The sequence below is a fragment of the Telopea speciosissima genome, chromosome 1 (genome assembly GCF_018873765.1).
Source record: "Telopea speciosissima isolate NSW1024214 ecotype Mountain lineage chromosome 1, Tspe_v1, whole genome shotgun sequence".
Taxonomy (NCBI): Eukaryota; Viridiplantae; Streptophyta; class Magnoliopsida; order Proteales; family Proteaceae; genus Telopea; species Telopea speciosissima.
In genome coordinates this window covers 80,719,407-80,733,184 of record NC_057916.1, presented here as the reverse complement: position 1 = coordinate 80,733,184, position 13,778 = coordinate 80,719,407, and the positions used below count along the sequence as shown (strand labels likewise).

The 13,778-nt window shown below is 37.1% G+C and overlaps 1 protein-coding gene across 1 annotated transcript; it reads left to right on the top strand.

Annotated features, from left to right (window-relative positions):
• The first annotated feature begins 4,880 nt into the window (after positions 1 to 4,880).
• Positions 4,881 to 9,157, top strand: LOC122638533 (receptor protein kinase TMK1-like). Its single transcript, XM_043831373.1, has 2 exons — positions 4,881 to 7,610; positions 8,342 to 9,157. The coding sequence occupies exons 1-2, from the start codon at positions 5,162 to 5,164 to the stop codon at positions 8,848 to 8,850; spliced, it is 2,958 nt and encodes a 985-aa protein (XP_043687308.1). The 5' UTR covers positions 4,881 to 5,161; the 3' UTR covers positions 8,851 to 9,157.
• Positions 9,158 to 13,778: the final 4,621 nt, after the last annotated feature.

Below are 13,778 nucleotides of genomic sequence, written 5' to 3'. Positions count from 1 at the left end.
TCTTTCTCCATTCATACACTCTTACTATCATTTTAGAAAGGGTGTCAAAGTTTAGCCGGAACCAAACCAAACCCTTATTGATTTGGTTTCGGGTTGAATTTTATGGAACTCAATAGAAACTGCAATTGAGTTGGATCAACCGTAATTAAAAAAAAAATCTGATCAAACCTGATAAAAAAATCGAGATTGAACCGATAGTAACCTGATAAGAAACCAAAACCCAAAAAAAACTAGAATATTTCCATTAATTTCTTTCTATATACATGTAAACCCAAAACCGGACCGGACCAAACTCAATAGTAGGCTGATTACAAATTGTTATGAACAAAAATCGATAACAAAAATTTGATTTTTTTTTTTCAGACCGAGAAACTTCTTTATTGGTTTGGTTTTGGGTTGACCCAAATAACAAACTGAAACCAATCCCGCCCAAAACTGGACTGAACCGATTGATTGCCACCCTTGCATTTTAGATAAACAAGTTTTGTACTCTTCAAACTTAACAGTCTCCGATTAAAAAACACCAGAAAAATTTAGGCAGCGTTTGGTATACATTCTAAGTCGATTTTGCATTTTTGAATGATAAAAATATTTGTTTTTATCAATCAAGAAGCAAAATTGACATAGAAGACATACCAATACAGCCCTAATGTCATCCATAAAATTTCATCTTAAAATTAAGGTTTCAGTGCTTTTCTGGAGAGAACACTACATTAAATTTCTGAACAACTTAACGTGGTCTCAAGGTTTCTTCACTTGTTTACAACAAAAAAAAAAAAATTCCTTCACTTGTACTCTGGCATCCACCCACAAAATCTTAATGGTGCCTTAAAACTCTCAATTGACCTACCTCTAAAGTAGTTTACCGGAAAAAAAAAAGACCTACCTCTAAAGTATACTATTAGTAGAAGGATAAGTTAAAATAACTGTAAATTAAACTCTCTAGAGACTAGACTTTTCTATCCTTCGTTTGGGTATGGACCCATATACTGTTTTCTTTGCCATTAATAAGCTCGCTCCATTCTTACTTAGTCAACTTTGTTTCCTACATTAGAAGAAACAGCAGGAAAAAAGTGTACATAGCTTTTTCTTTATAATCATTATAATAAAGAGCTCATGTTCTCTGTGTCTCAATGCGGGCTGTGCCTACACAGATGGGCCTACCACTCGGGGGGTAGGGTGATCATTGCGCCCACCCCCATGTGTCTCGGCACAGCCTGTGCCCCCAGCACAAAGAATATTCTCCCTATAATAAAATAAGGGTTTTCTTTCCGTCACTATGCCTAGTGAGGTTACGCTTCATTATTTGCCACATTGCTGTATAAGAGGTTAGTCTATGTGATAGAGGACCAAACAAACATCTCATTGATATGATTTCAACTTAAAATGAGTAGAGAAAGTAGTTAAAATTACAAAACATGTCACTTTGTATTTTATACTCATCTCTATTTGATTGTATTTTGGTACTTTTATTAAAACTTTGAGTCAGAGTTTGGGCAACTTTCCTTGCTTACTTTGGACTAAAATTTGGTCATTGTGATATATGTGAGGTTCTCTATCATATGGACTAACCCGTTTACCACCAAGTGACAGATAGTAAAGTGTCATTATACTTCACTGGGAATAGCGATAGCTAAAGAACCCTTAAAGAAACGATATAGCCGTATAACAAGAATCGAAGGACGGAAAAACCAAGGATAGAGAAAGTCTTAAAGGAATAAATAAAATCATTGAAATTACAAAAAAAAAAAAAAAAAAAAGGAGAGAGAGGAAGTAAAACCATAAATCTCAAACTCATCTATACCATCTAAAAACTTTCCAATGCCTATCTACAAATTCATGTCCATTTTTTGGGTAAAATGTTCTTGTACACTGAAAAGTTTGTAACAATTTTGTAGCTCACAGATCTAGCATGAATTAATCCCCAAAGAATCTAGATCATTCCAGCCGCTTATGAAGGCTCATCACCTTGAAATAAGTCTTGCTCTTGCCTTCATTAAAAACTTACCAACTTTAAAATAAGGGAAAATTATTCGAATCGAATAGTATGACTCTATTTGGTTGCAAGGGAAATTAAAAGGAAAGTAAAGTGAAATTTTCAAACTTAAAAATAAATTTTTGTAATCATTATCTCACAAGATTATATTACTAATTCCAACTCATTCCTAATTGGTTATAGAAATTCATTGTACTTTATATCGATATCTAAATTCCTTGATTACAGCTATAAAACAGCATTTCTAAATATGGTAAGAAAGTTAAGTAGTTTATACAATTAATTTGGATAATGACTACCAAACCTTTCTTTTTATGTTTAAAAATTTTCACTTTCATTCACTTTAATCTCACTTGCAACCAAACACATCCTATATTCCATGCATCTAGAGGTTTTTATTTGTACAATTCACCTCAAGCCGAATCAAGAAAATCAAGATCTGCCTCAACTGATTCTTAACCAAATTAGCCGCATCCAATCTAATTTTAAAAACTAAGGGTGAAGATGGAAGTCTCTCATTAAGAAAGATATAGTTAAGTAATGCTTTATTATTTTTAAGTAAAAGTTTTTACGCATGGTTGTGCATACACACGATTGGCATTATATATCAGTCAGATAGACATAAATGCCCATCCAAAATAACATAAACACCCTTGTCCTCCTTTATTTTACGGAGTCGATGGAAAAATCTCCCATGCACAAATAATTTTTCTTTATTTTAAAGTTGGTAAGCTTTTAATGGGTGCAAGAGCAAGACTTATATCAACCCATGTGCTTGTAGTTTGGTGACAGCCATGTCAATAAATCTCCCATAAAACAGTGAATGAGAGACAACCCAAACTATGAAAGAGTAGTTGAAGAAGTTGTTATGAAAAATTTTCCACAACATGGTAAGTGCAAATTTTCTATTCTAAATCAAGTTTCAGAAATTCTAGCCTGACAATCATTATCAAGGAAATGACTTGACAAACGAATGATTTATCAATAATTTCTTTAGTAATTCTTGTCACCCTTTTTCTTCCCATTATCAGCGTGGGCCATCTAATGTGTTGTGTTTTGATTAGACCGTTTAAGTCATTTGTTTGACGACGATCGTTGAAATTACAAATCTCATTAATTTTTAGTCTTTTTCTTAAATTTTCTTTCATTTTATGAATCTTGTTTCCGCGTATGTTTTTATTGGTTTATTAATAATTTAGCTTAAAATTTTATTTCCCAATACCTTTATTCGTATTTACATGAACATTTTTTTTATTATTTTTGAATGTCTATTTTTATTTTATGTGTAAATGAAAATAATGAAAATCTTATTTAGAAATGAAAATTTTGTCTTTTCGACCTTTTTTGCATGGAAACAAACGAAGATCTAAAAGTCAAAGAAAAATATTAATATGCCGAATTTCAACCGAAAGAGCTACCTTTAGTCTAAGCATGATTGCTAAAGCTTCACTTACATTAATTGCATGTTCTTAGCGCGTAATTTTATGGTTGTCTTAAGTTGAAACTTGACAAGGGAGGAGACTTACTAGTAAAGGTGTCAATTTAAGATCAGAACCGAAAAGCGTAACTGAAACGCAAGTTTAAAACTGAATCAAACCAATACTCGGTTTAATTTTGATTTTTAAAAATGAAATTTAAGTTAATTATGTTTGATTTTGGTTCTAGAGTTAAAGCCATAGATTTGAGCCAAGTTGAATTCAACAAATAAATCAAAATTGAACTAAATTACACTGAATCAATTCAATTTATATTATAGTTTGAATCAAACTGAACTAAACCAAAATCAATCCTTTTGACACCCTAATTTGGCTATTTGGCTCTCTTCCTGTCAGTCCCACCTGTGAAATGATCAAAACTTCCCCTTGTTTTACTGGGCTGAATCCTCCAACTCCCACCATAGCTAAAGGAGAACCAGATCCTTTGACACCCTTATTTATTGGTTAGCAACTTCTTAGGGTGTCTTTGGTTAAAACAAAAAAACTTTTTAATGTGTGTTTGATTGACAAGAAAAAAAAAAAATGTCTAATTAAAATGCTCTTTCACGCATAATGAGTGGGTTCAATCACTCATCAAAGCCTTGATAACCAAACACTTTGGATCTAAAATTCTGAACACCGACATCAAACTTGTCGGTTAGTTTACACTCACTTGGGGACGGGTGGGACAGATCTAACCCCTCCTTGGGGGGTGAGTCCCACATTCTAGAGGGGGATTCCATATCCGATGGAAGATTGAGGTGTGTTTACACCCGTCCCCATGTAGATAGCAGATCTGAATTCGTTAACATACCTCGTGATTGGCACCTTTAGGTCATTAAAGAGATGGATAGATAATGGCAAGGGGATTTTACCAAAAAAAAAAAAAAAGATAATGGTAAGGAGACCTATAAAGTCCAAATAATAAGGCACTGCGTCTCTATCGTGTCGCACTATAGACCAAATACATGATTCCAAACGCCACCCTTTCCATTATTTTTTTTCAATTTAGAGTTACAGTCTTCTTCTATTCTGTTTAAGACTATAGGTTGTCTCTCCTCTCCCTTTGCTTTACTTTGCTTTGAAGTTCCCGAGAGAATTTTGATTCTAACTGTAAACAGTCCATTAAATCGAAACAGAAAGTCATGACTGTCCACTTCTGTCTCTCTTTTTCCTAAAAAATAATATCGAGTGGTTTAAAGGATGATCTGATAAAGTGTGTGTCTGTATGATTTGATCTGTGATTCTGTATTTGTGGACTCTAGTGGACACGCCTTTGTTTTTGCATGTTCCAGAAGGATAACAAGTCCAAAATGGTAGTAGAAAATTGGGTTTTTCTCTTGTCTGCAATTGTGAAATTTTATGGTAGTAGAAAACTTCTGGTCTAAAATTTTCCGTAGAGCTTGAGGATCTTGTTATGGGGTTTTGCTTTATCTGACTGGAGTGTCTGTAGGAGTTCTTCTCACTGTTTCCTGCTTCTAGCTTTCTAGGGCTTTTGGGATCTGGGTTTTGTTTCCTAAGAGTTGAAGGGAAGATTACGGATTAGTTTATGAAGCAGCAGCCTGGGCTTCTAGAGTACATTTTCCTGCTTAATCTTCACTTGGGTTTTCGTTGTAGTTTGAATGCTGAATGATTCTCAGTAGTTTTGGTTGTGTAAGGTGGGGCGTCTGCTGGCTGTACCGCAGTAGCCATGGAAACAAGTAAGAAGAAGCTGGTTCTGGTTTTCACGGTGGTACTCTGCTTTGTTTCAGCAGTTTATAGTGCCACCAATCCCGGTGACTTCAATATTCTAAATGATTTTAGACAAGGGTTGGATAATCCAGAGCTCCTAAAATGGCCTTCCACTGGAAATGATCCTTGTGGTTCTTCTTGGCCCCATGTCTACTGTGCCGGTGACAGGGTCACACAGATTCAGGTCGCTAACTTGGGTTTGAAAGGAACTCTACCTCCCAGCTTCAACCAGCTCGGAAAGCTATTCAATTTGGGGCTTCAAAGGAACAGCTTCAGTGGGGCTTTGCCCTCTTTCAGTGGTCTGTCGGAACTGAAGTATGCTTTTTTGGATTACAATAATTTCGATACCATCCCTTTTGATTTCTTCGATGGCCTCACCAATCTAGAGGTCCTGGCTTTGGATAGTAATCCCTTGAATGCCACTACGGGATGGTCGATTCCTGACGGGCTGAGGAGTTCAGCTCAGCTAACCAATCTGACTGCAATGCAATGCAATTTGGTCGGTCCAATTCCTGATTTCTTAGGGAATATGTCGTCTATTACAGTCTTGATGCTATCCTACAACAAACTCTCTGGCGGGATTCCTGCAACTTTTAGCCAGTCAATGTTGCAGATTTTATGGTTGAATGACCAGAGTGGAAGCAAATTGTCTGGTCCAATAGATGTAATTGCGTCCATGGTCTCGCTCACACAGCTATGGCTACACGGAAACAGTTTCACCGGGGCCATTCCGACCAATATTGGAGACTTGTCATCTTTGAGGGATCTCAGACTCAACGATAACCAACTTGTGGGTCTAATTCCGGAAAGCTTGTCGAATTTGCCGCTACAGAACTTGGATTTGAGGAACAACGCACTGATGGGTCCAATTCCGGAGTCCAAATTCGGTAATACATCTTACCTTCCAAACTCATTTTGTCAATCTGTTCCTGGGCGCCCTTGTGATCCTCAAGTTTCAGCACTTTTAGATTTCCTTGGCGGTGTGAACTACCCTGTTAAACTGGCTACTTCTTGGTCTGGTAATGATCCTTGTCAGACATGGTTAGGAATAACTTGCGATTCAAATTCCAAGGTTTCTGTCATAAACTTACGCAGAGATAACCTTAACGGAACTCTTAGCCCTTCGGTTGCAAAGCTGGATACTTTAACTACTATTAATCTTGGGGCAAACAATCTGACTGGTTCAATCCCCTTGAAATGGACTGATTTGAAATATCTGAGGTCGTTGGATGTAAGTGGGAACAACATTAAGCCTCCATTTCCAAATTTTAGTTTGAGTGTAAAGGTCAATAAAGATGGTAATCCTCTATTGAATCCAATTAGCCCTGCGACCTCTCCCTCACAATCTAATTCATCATCGGCGAGTCAGCCTTCTCCATCTAGCAACCTTTCTCCCCCAGTATCTAACTCATCATCATCATCACCATCAGGAAGTCAGCCTTATCCATCTAGCAACCCATCTCCCCCATCTAATTTGGGTAGTCCAAATCACGCACCTTCTACATCCTCTGAAACATCTTCAGAAAAATCTAAACCAAGTAGTTCCAAAACATCTAAATTGGTTGTAATCGTAGCCCCTGTTGCGTGTTTTGCGCTCTTGACTCTTCTGATACTTCCTCTATCTGTATACTACTGCAAGAAGAAAAACCGCAACTTCCAGGCACCGAGTTCCTTTGTGGTTCAGCCCAGAGACCCATCTGATCCGGATAATATGGTTAAGATTGTCGTGTCTAACAACACAAATGGAGGCTTATCGACTATAACAGAGAGCAGTACACAGAGTAGAAACAGTAGTGGAATGGGAGAATCTCATGTGATTGAGGCTGGAAGCCTGATCATATCTGTTCAGGTTCTTCGGAATGTGACCAAGAATTTTGCTCCGGAAAATGAGTTGGGGCGCGGTGGTTTTGGGGCAGTTTACAAGGGGGAATTGGATGATGGTACAATAATAGCAGTTAAGAGGATGGAGGCTGGCATCATTAGCACCAAAGCTGTGGATGAATTTCAGGCTGAAATTGCTGTCCTTTCAAAAGTCCGACACCGACATCTAGTGTCTCTATTGGGGTATTCCGTTGAAGGTAATGAGAGGCTTTTGGTTTATGAGTATATGCCTCAAGGGGCATTGAGCAAGCACCTTTTCCGCTGGAAGAGTCTAAACTTGGAGCCTCTTTCTTGGAAGAGGAGGTTGAACATTGCCTTGGATGTTGCTAGAGGGATGGAGTATCTTCATAGTCTTGCGCACCAGAGCTTCATACACAGAGATCTAAAATCTTCAAATATTCTCCTTTGTGATGATTATCGAGCAAAAGTTTCTGATTTTGGTTTGGTGAAACTGGCTCCTGATGGAGAGAAATCTGTAGTGACCAGACTTGCTGGGACTTTCGGATACCTGGCACCCGAGTATGCTGGTAAGCATTTAGTTTTCTGAATTTCTGTGCATCTATTATTATCAAATTCAATCTAGGCAGAGGTTTCTTTCCAGAATATATGAAGGATTATGCCGACTGCTGATTCAGCATAATCCAGCAGTCAGCATAATCCTTCAATCTATTATTATCAAATTCAATCTAGGCTGAGTTTTCTTTTCAGAAAATATGAAGCATTATGCTGACTGCTGATTCATTCTAATATCTTATGATATTCATAGATATTTGTCCTGGGAATTAATGGACAAAGTGCGATTTTTGGACAATCTTGTGTAACCTTTTAAAGGAGATTAGGAGAATGATTGGATACTGTGTAATTTTGTCTTATAATACTACAGCAAAGTCTCCCAGGGATATCCTTGGCAAATTTCTACTGGAGAATAAATCATCAAACCAACTGTTCTTGGCTAGAAGAGGTGCTAATCTAGGTGAACCCATTCATATGGTGTAAACTGTTTGACTCAAACCAACTTATCAAAACCTTCCATCAAACATTTGACTTGGTCTATATGAAAAATGTTTTGCCTTTATCTACACTGGCCCAGAAATGTTCATTTCTTGGGCTTACCATGACATTAGAAAATATTATTTGATCGTTCTGATTTTTATGATGATACATCTTTATGTAATACCTGTGAGATCTGTATTGCAGCATTCATGTTTTATGTATCTAATTCCTACTAATTCCAACTTCCCTGTGCTGCTTAATTCAGTAACAGGGAAAATCACAACCAAGGCCGATGTTTTCAGCTTTGGAGTGGTGTTAATGGAGCTGTTGACTGGGTTGATGGCACTTGATGAGGACCGTTCTGAGGAGACCAGATACTTGGCTGCATGGTTTTGGCACATCAAATCAAGTAAGGAGAAACTAATGGCTGCCATTGATCCAGCTCTTGATGTGAATGAAGAAACATTTGAGACCATTTCCATTATTGCTGAACTAGCTGGGCATTGTACTGCAAGGGAGCCCAACCAACGGCCTGATATGGGTCATGCAGTGAATGTGCTGTCTCCACTAGTAGAAAAATGGAAACCATTTGATGATGACACTGGGGAATATTCAGGCATTGATTACAGTCTACCCCTTACTCAGATGGTCAAAGTCTGGCAAGATGCAGAAGGTAAGGATAACAGTCATACAGGCCTTGATGACAGTAAGGGAAGTATTCCTTCGAGGCCCACTGGCTTTGCAGAGTCCTTCACCTCTGCTGATGGTCGGTAAATAGCAGGTTAATGCCCAGTCCTTGGTGATTGATATGTGTTGTAGCTCTTCTTTTATGAAGTTATTAATGTAGTAGGTGTGGATTATTCGCTTATCTGCTTTAAGATTTTAATTTCAGCAGCTGCAGTGGGTTTATCATTTATGGAAGAGGGGTTAAGGAATTATATGCTTAGGAGGCCTCGTATGTGTTTCTCGCTTTTCTGTTAATTTTCCTTCTCAATTTCTTTTTGAGTTGTGAGGTTTGTGTGGTATTGGTGCTGTAGATAGAGAAAATATAAATGAAAACTTATCAGTTATTCCATGATTATCCGCAAGTTCTCCTATTGCTCAATTTCATAGGGTTGTTTTGAACCCTTGAAAGTGATTCTCAATCCCTCATTCTTTGTTCATTAAAGGTTCATCCTGTTTATTTTCTCAGAACTTCTACAATCATTTTCCCTCTTGGCATCTTTGTTACTTGTCCATGGAGTCTTTTACTGCAGCTGGCAGAGATAATGGAGAGGTTTATGGTTGACTGCTTCTTTATAATTAGTAGACTTTCCCCTGTTGGGAGAGAAGGAAGGGAGGAGGATAAGGGGTTAGTGCATTTAGTGATGGACGCAATCTAGTTGGATAATATTTTATCTTGGATTTGGGACTTGGGCAGAGCAATTACTGAACAAAGGCTAAAATGTTCTTCTTCAATTCATTAATCAGAAGTCTTATATGGGTTGGGACCTCTTGGATTAGGTTGCATAGCCCAAAAGTGGACAATTGCACTTTACTGTTTGAAAATAATCCTGTTCCCTGGACTTTTAGTTGCATATATATATATATATATATTCTGATAATATTTTGATTGTATATTTTATGTGAGGCTACTTAATGCAAATGTAAGTATTTTCGAAACAGAAAGAATATTGGACACCCACTCCATGAACTCTCTATCCTTCTTCTATTACTCATGCTTGCTGAAACCTTAGCCAACTCTATAATCCCTAAATTTAGTTAGGTATTGCTCCAAACCCACCCAAGACTTGTGAAGTTTTTCTGAATTGTTTGCCCTAATCCTATAAAAGCAGTGAACTCCTTTACTACCAGTTCAAGTTATTCTCATTTTCCCCCTTTTTTTATATTCAATATAGTTCTGACTTCCAACTTGTTCTCACAAAAGTTGTGAACCATGCCAACATACATACTGCTGATTACTCAATGACCAGCCTATGAGCCTAAGAATCATAATAAAACCGTAGTTATTTCAATATATTTTGCTTCAACTTGTAGAGTGTTCCAAAACAAGTTAACTGATGATTGAAGTGGCATATTGTTGATTGCTCTCCATTTTTATTGAAATACCTGTTGTAGTTGGCATAAGTTTATGTATCGATTTTGATTATTTCACTTGCTTGTGGACATGATTTTTTCACTTTCATTTGATAAATCTGAGACACACACATATGAGAATGCTGACCTTTATGATAATGGGGTGAAGATATAACAATGTCATTGCATCAAAGTAAGATTTGAAATACCATCTCCTAAAGCTTTAGGGAATAAACAAGACAGTTCTCGTCGTCTATATCATTTAAATGACTTTTGCATACCAAAAGAATCATGTAAATGCCTTTTATTCAGCTTCTTCCATCATCCTGTTCCTTGAATCACAATTTACCCCTTCCACGTAGCCCTCCTTCTCCTTTTTCCTCTATTCATGTTGCAGCAAATCAGGACCCTTATTTTCGACCTGAACAGTCCAATAACCATGCTGAGCTAAGGACCTGCTACATATTGACCATGAGTGAAGAGGCCTTACTATTTAGAGATTGGTCAAACAAATTTCTAGTAAAGCTCTTACCTTATTAAATGTTGTGGAGAATTCGACTTTAGATCTTGAGAAAATTTAAAATGATGTCATTACCCAATTACACTGAGACTATTCAGAAAGATGGAATCCTTAAACTAGAAACGAATAGAGTATTCAAGCAAAACTTGCAGCTACCTCACAAAATTTGGCAATAAAACACTAAAAGTTGAACGGAGACTCAACAAACAAGAGAAGATCATAAATGGAAAACATATAACACAGGGGATGCAAACATGTCTGTAATTCAGTTTCTCCTTGATTAAGTTTCTCTCAACTTCTAAACTGTTGCGCTGTGCAGGGTTCTGAGTCACTATTTTTTGGTACTTGGTAGGAATCTTCACGAAAAGTTTTAAACTTTAATACTGATCCTTTTTCATAAGATTTGCTTAAAAATCTTTCTAAAATCTATTACCTTTCTTTCATTCAAACCTATTCACTGCAATATAATTGTATGCCAGGTGACTTAATTTGGGCAATGTGATAACAGTAGCTTTTTAATCTTTCTAGCTTCTCAAACAGGTCATAGAGGTTCACTTGGACTGTTAATATCCAAGTTTGGCATAAAATTGGTGAGCCAGGGCTTCTAGGAGGAAGAGAAGGGAAAAGAGGAGAAAATTGAAGGTGTGTTAGAGAGAGTGAGCTTATGGCAGGCTCCTATCTCACATTCTATATGATATCATAAATATGGTTGGATGATAACGTCCATAAACAAGATAAACCAGAAGCCACAAAAGCATATTATTATATACACATCATAAAAGGATGGAGATGGAGGGAGCAAGGATTGAATTTCTCACAGTAGGAAGTAAAAATGGTGCGTGGGAAGCAATGCTTCAATATCTTAAAGATTGAAGAGGCTGGAAACCAAAAAAAAATAAATTGTTGTGGAAGTAGAAGGGAAACATTCATAGAAGTGGAAGGGGAAATGATCAGGAACCGGTGGAAAACCAGATGCAAACATTTTTGGAGTTGATTCCCATTCCTCTTATTGGCTTCTAGATCTTACATAATATTAATTACATTTTGCATTTTATTCTTCTTCTTTCCATCATCATCATCACTCAGCTCACTATGCTTTATCCCTATTACTTGAGGGTAGGCACATGGACCCCTATCTGCCATTCCACTCAAATTAAGGACATTTCTTCTGTCAACTCATTAGCACTCATGTATTTGCTTACCACTTTAAACCATCAATGACTTCATTGTGCACCATATCACTCAGTGGTGCATTTGGTGGTCCTTGATAATCATGGCCGAGCTACTTGCTTCTATTTCTCTGTTCTCTGTATGCTTTCATTTTGTATTCTGTCCTTCCTCTTTATATTTAATCCATCTGAACATCCTCATTTAGCTACACTATTTTATGTATAGATGGACAGATAGCGTACACACTGCAAATTTGCATTGATATTTTTCCAGACTTGGTCACAAGATGCAAGCTACTATTTATCATTCTTGTCTGTTGACTTGTACATTTAAATTCTGCTGCAATCAATGATGTGCTCAGCCATGCAAATTTTCCATTCAGTTTGTTGACAGTGTTTGATTCACTCAATGACAACCCTGACATCTTCAAGGTTGAATATCTGGTTTTAGAGCATCTTACTCTGCCTATAAGTACCCAAACTGAATCTGATTAATGAAAAAGCATCTAGTGGCAAGGAGAACCTCAGGCAGCAACCTAGAATGAAGAGTGAATGAATTATGATACAGAAGGATGTATGGGATGTGGAGGCAGTAAGACTGATGGTACAAAAGAGGAAACAGAATAGAATGACCTAAGTTGATAATAGACTTCATTTATTTCTTTGGTAACTGATAACATACTGATAACATACCTTAGTCGAGGTACATTGTCTTAGGTTGATTACAGAGGTTGCACTCAGTTCCGGTGGAGTACTGCACACTCCTTATCAGATTGTTAAAGTTAAATAAGGTAACATTGAAAGAGCTATTATATTGCAGTTAAGTGAGTTCCTGATGCTTGATTCTGTTACTTTCAAGGCTCTAAACGTGAAAAAGAGAAACCTGCCTTAAGCTATCTATGTATCATCCATCTATCTATTATGTATATAATCTCTTATGTTTTTACTAAGTTTTGTAGGATTCTGCATTAAATTATGCTTTAATTCAAGAAGAAAATAAGAACCAACTCAGCTTTATAGAGAATATTTTATTGCTTATTTTTGTGGTTCACTAAACAGTTGCAAGTAATGGCATTGTAAGTGTGAATCAAATTTGACTTTTGATGATGTTTTTACCTTGACCCCATTGATATATGATCTTTTGCCTTGTTCTTTTCTGTTCCAGTTTATTTTTGTTTTAATTTTATTTGCCTTCACTTATTGTTTTTATTGTTGGGGGGGGGGGGGGGGGGAGAGTGAGGGGAGACCCTTGCAAGCTGTGCTAGCTGACACCTTCAACTTCCCTTAGCTTTACTTCCAAACAAACGGAGCTGTAAGGATTTATGTTTAAGAAGTCCATTTGATTTCAGATCCATTTCACAAATGACTAATAACTTGCAAAGTACTAATCAGGTACCTGGGTACCGATCTGCAAACATAAGCACCTTTTTAACCAATGACCTTCCAATCCATCAACTTCCTTCCCCTACTCTTAAGATTTCTTTCCCTTTTTAGGTTCCATTAAACAGGTTAAAAATGCTTCTCAAGATTCTCAAGTATGGGTCTGACAAGATATTTATCTTGCAATAGCTACAGAGAATGACGGCCACAAAGGATCAAAGAGTTCTGACTTGTGACTCTACACAATAACACAACAATATCTTAACCAAGTAACTCTTGACGCGTTGGGCTCCTCTGTACCACGACACAAAATGTAGCGCACATCCCACGGCCCACAGTGCTTGGACACACAGCGAATGGGATATGTAATAGTCTATTGGAACATGGAACATAATATGATGTGTTATGATTTGCCATTTCCTGTCACATTTCATTGTTCTTGCTTTATGTCTCTGTTTAATAATTTCTTGCCGAAAGGGATCCCCCACTTGGGGCTTAAATCCTACAAAAGAAAAAGAAAAAGAAAAATAGATGCTTTCGATGTGCGAAGTTTTCGC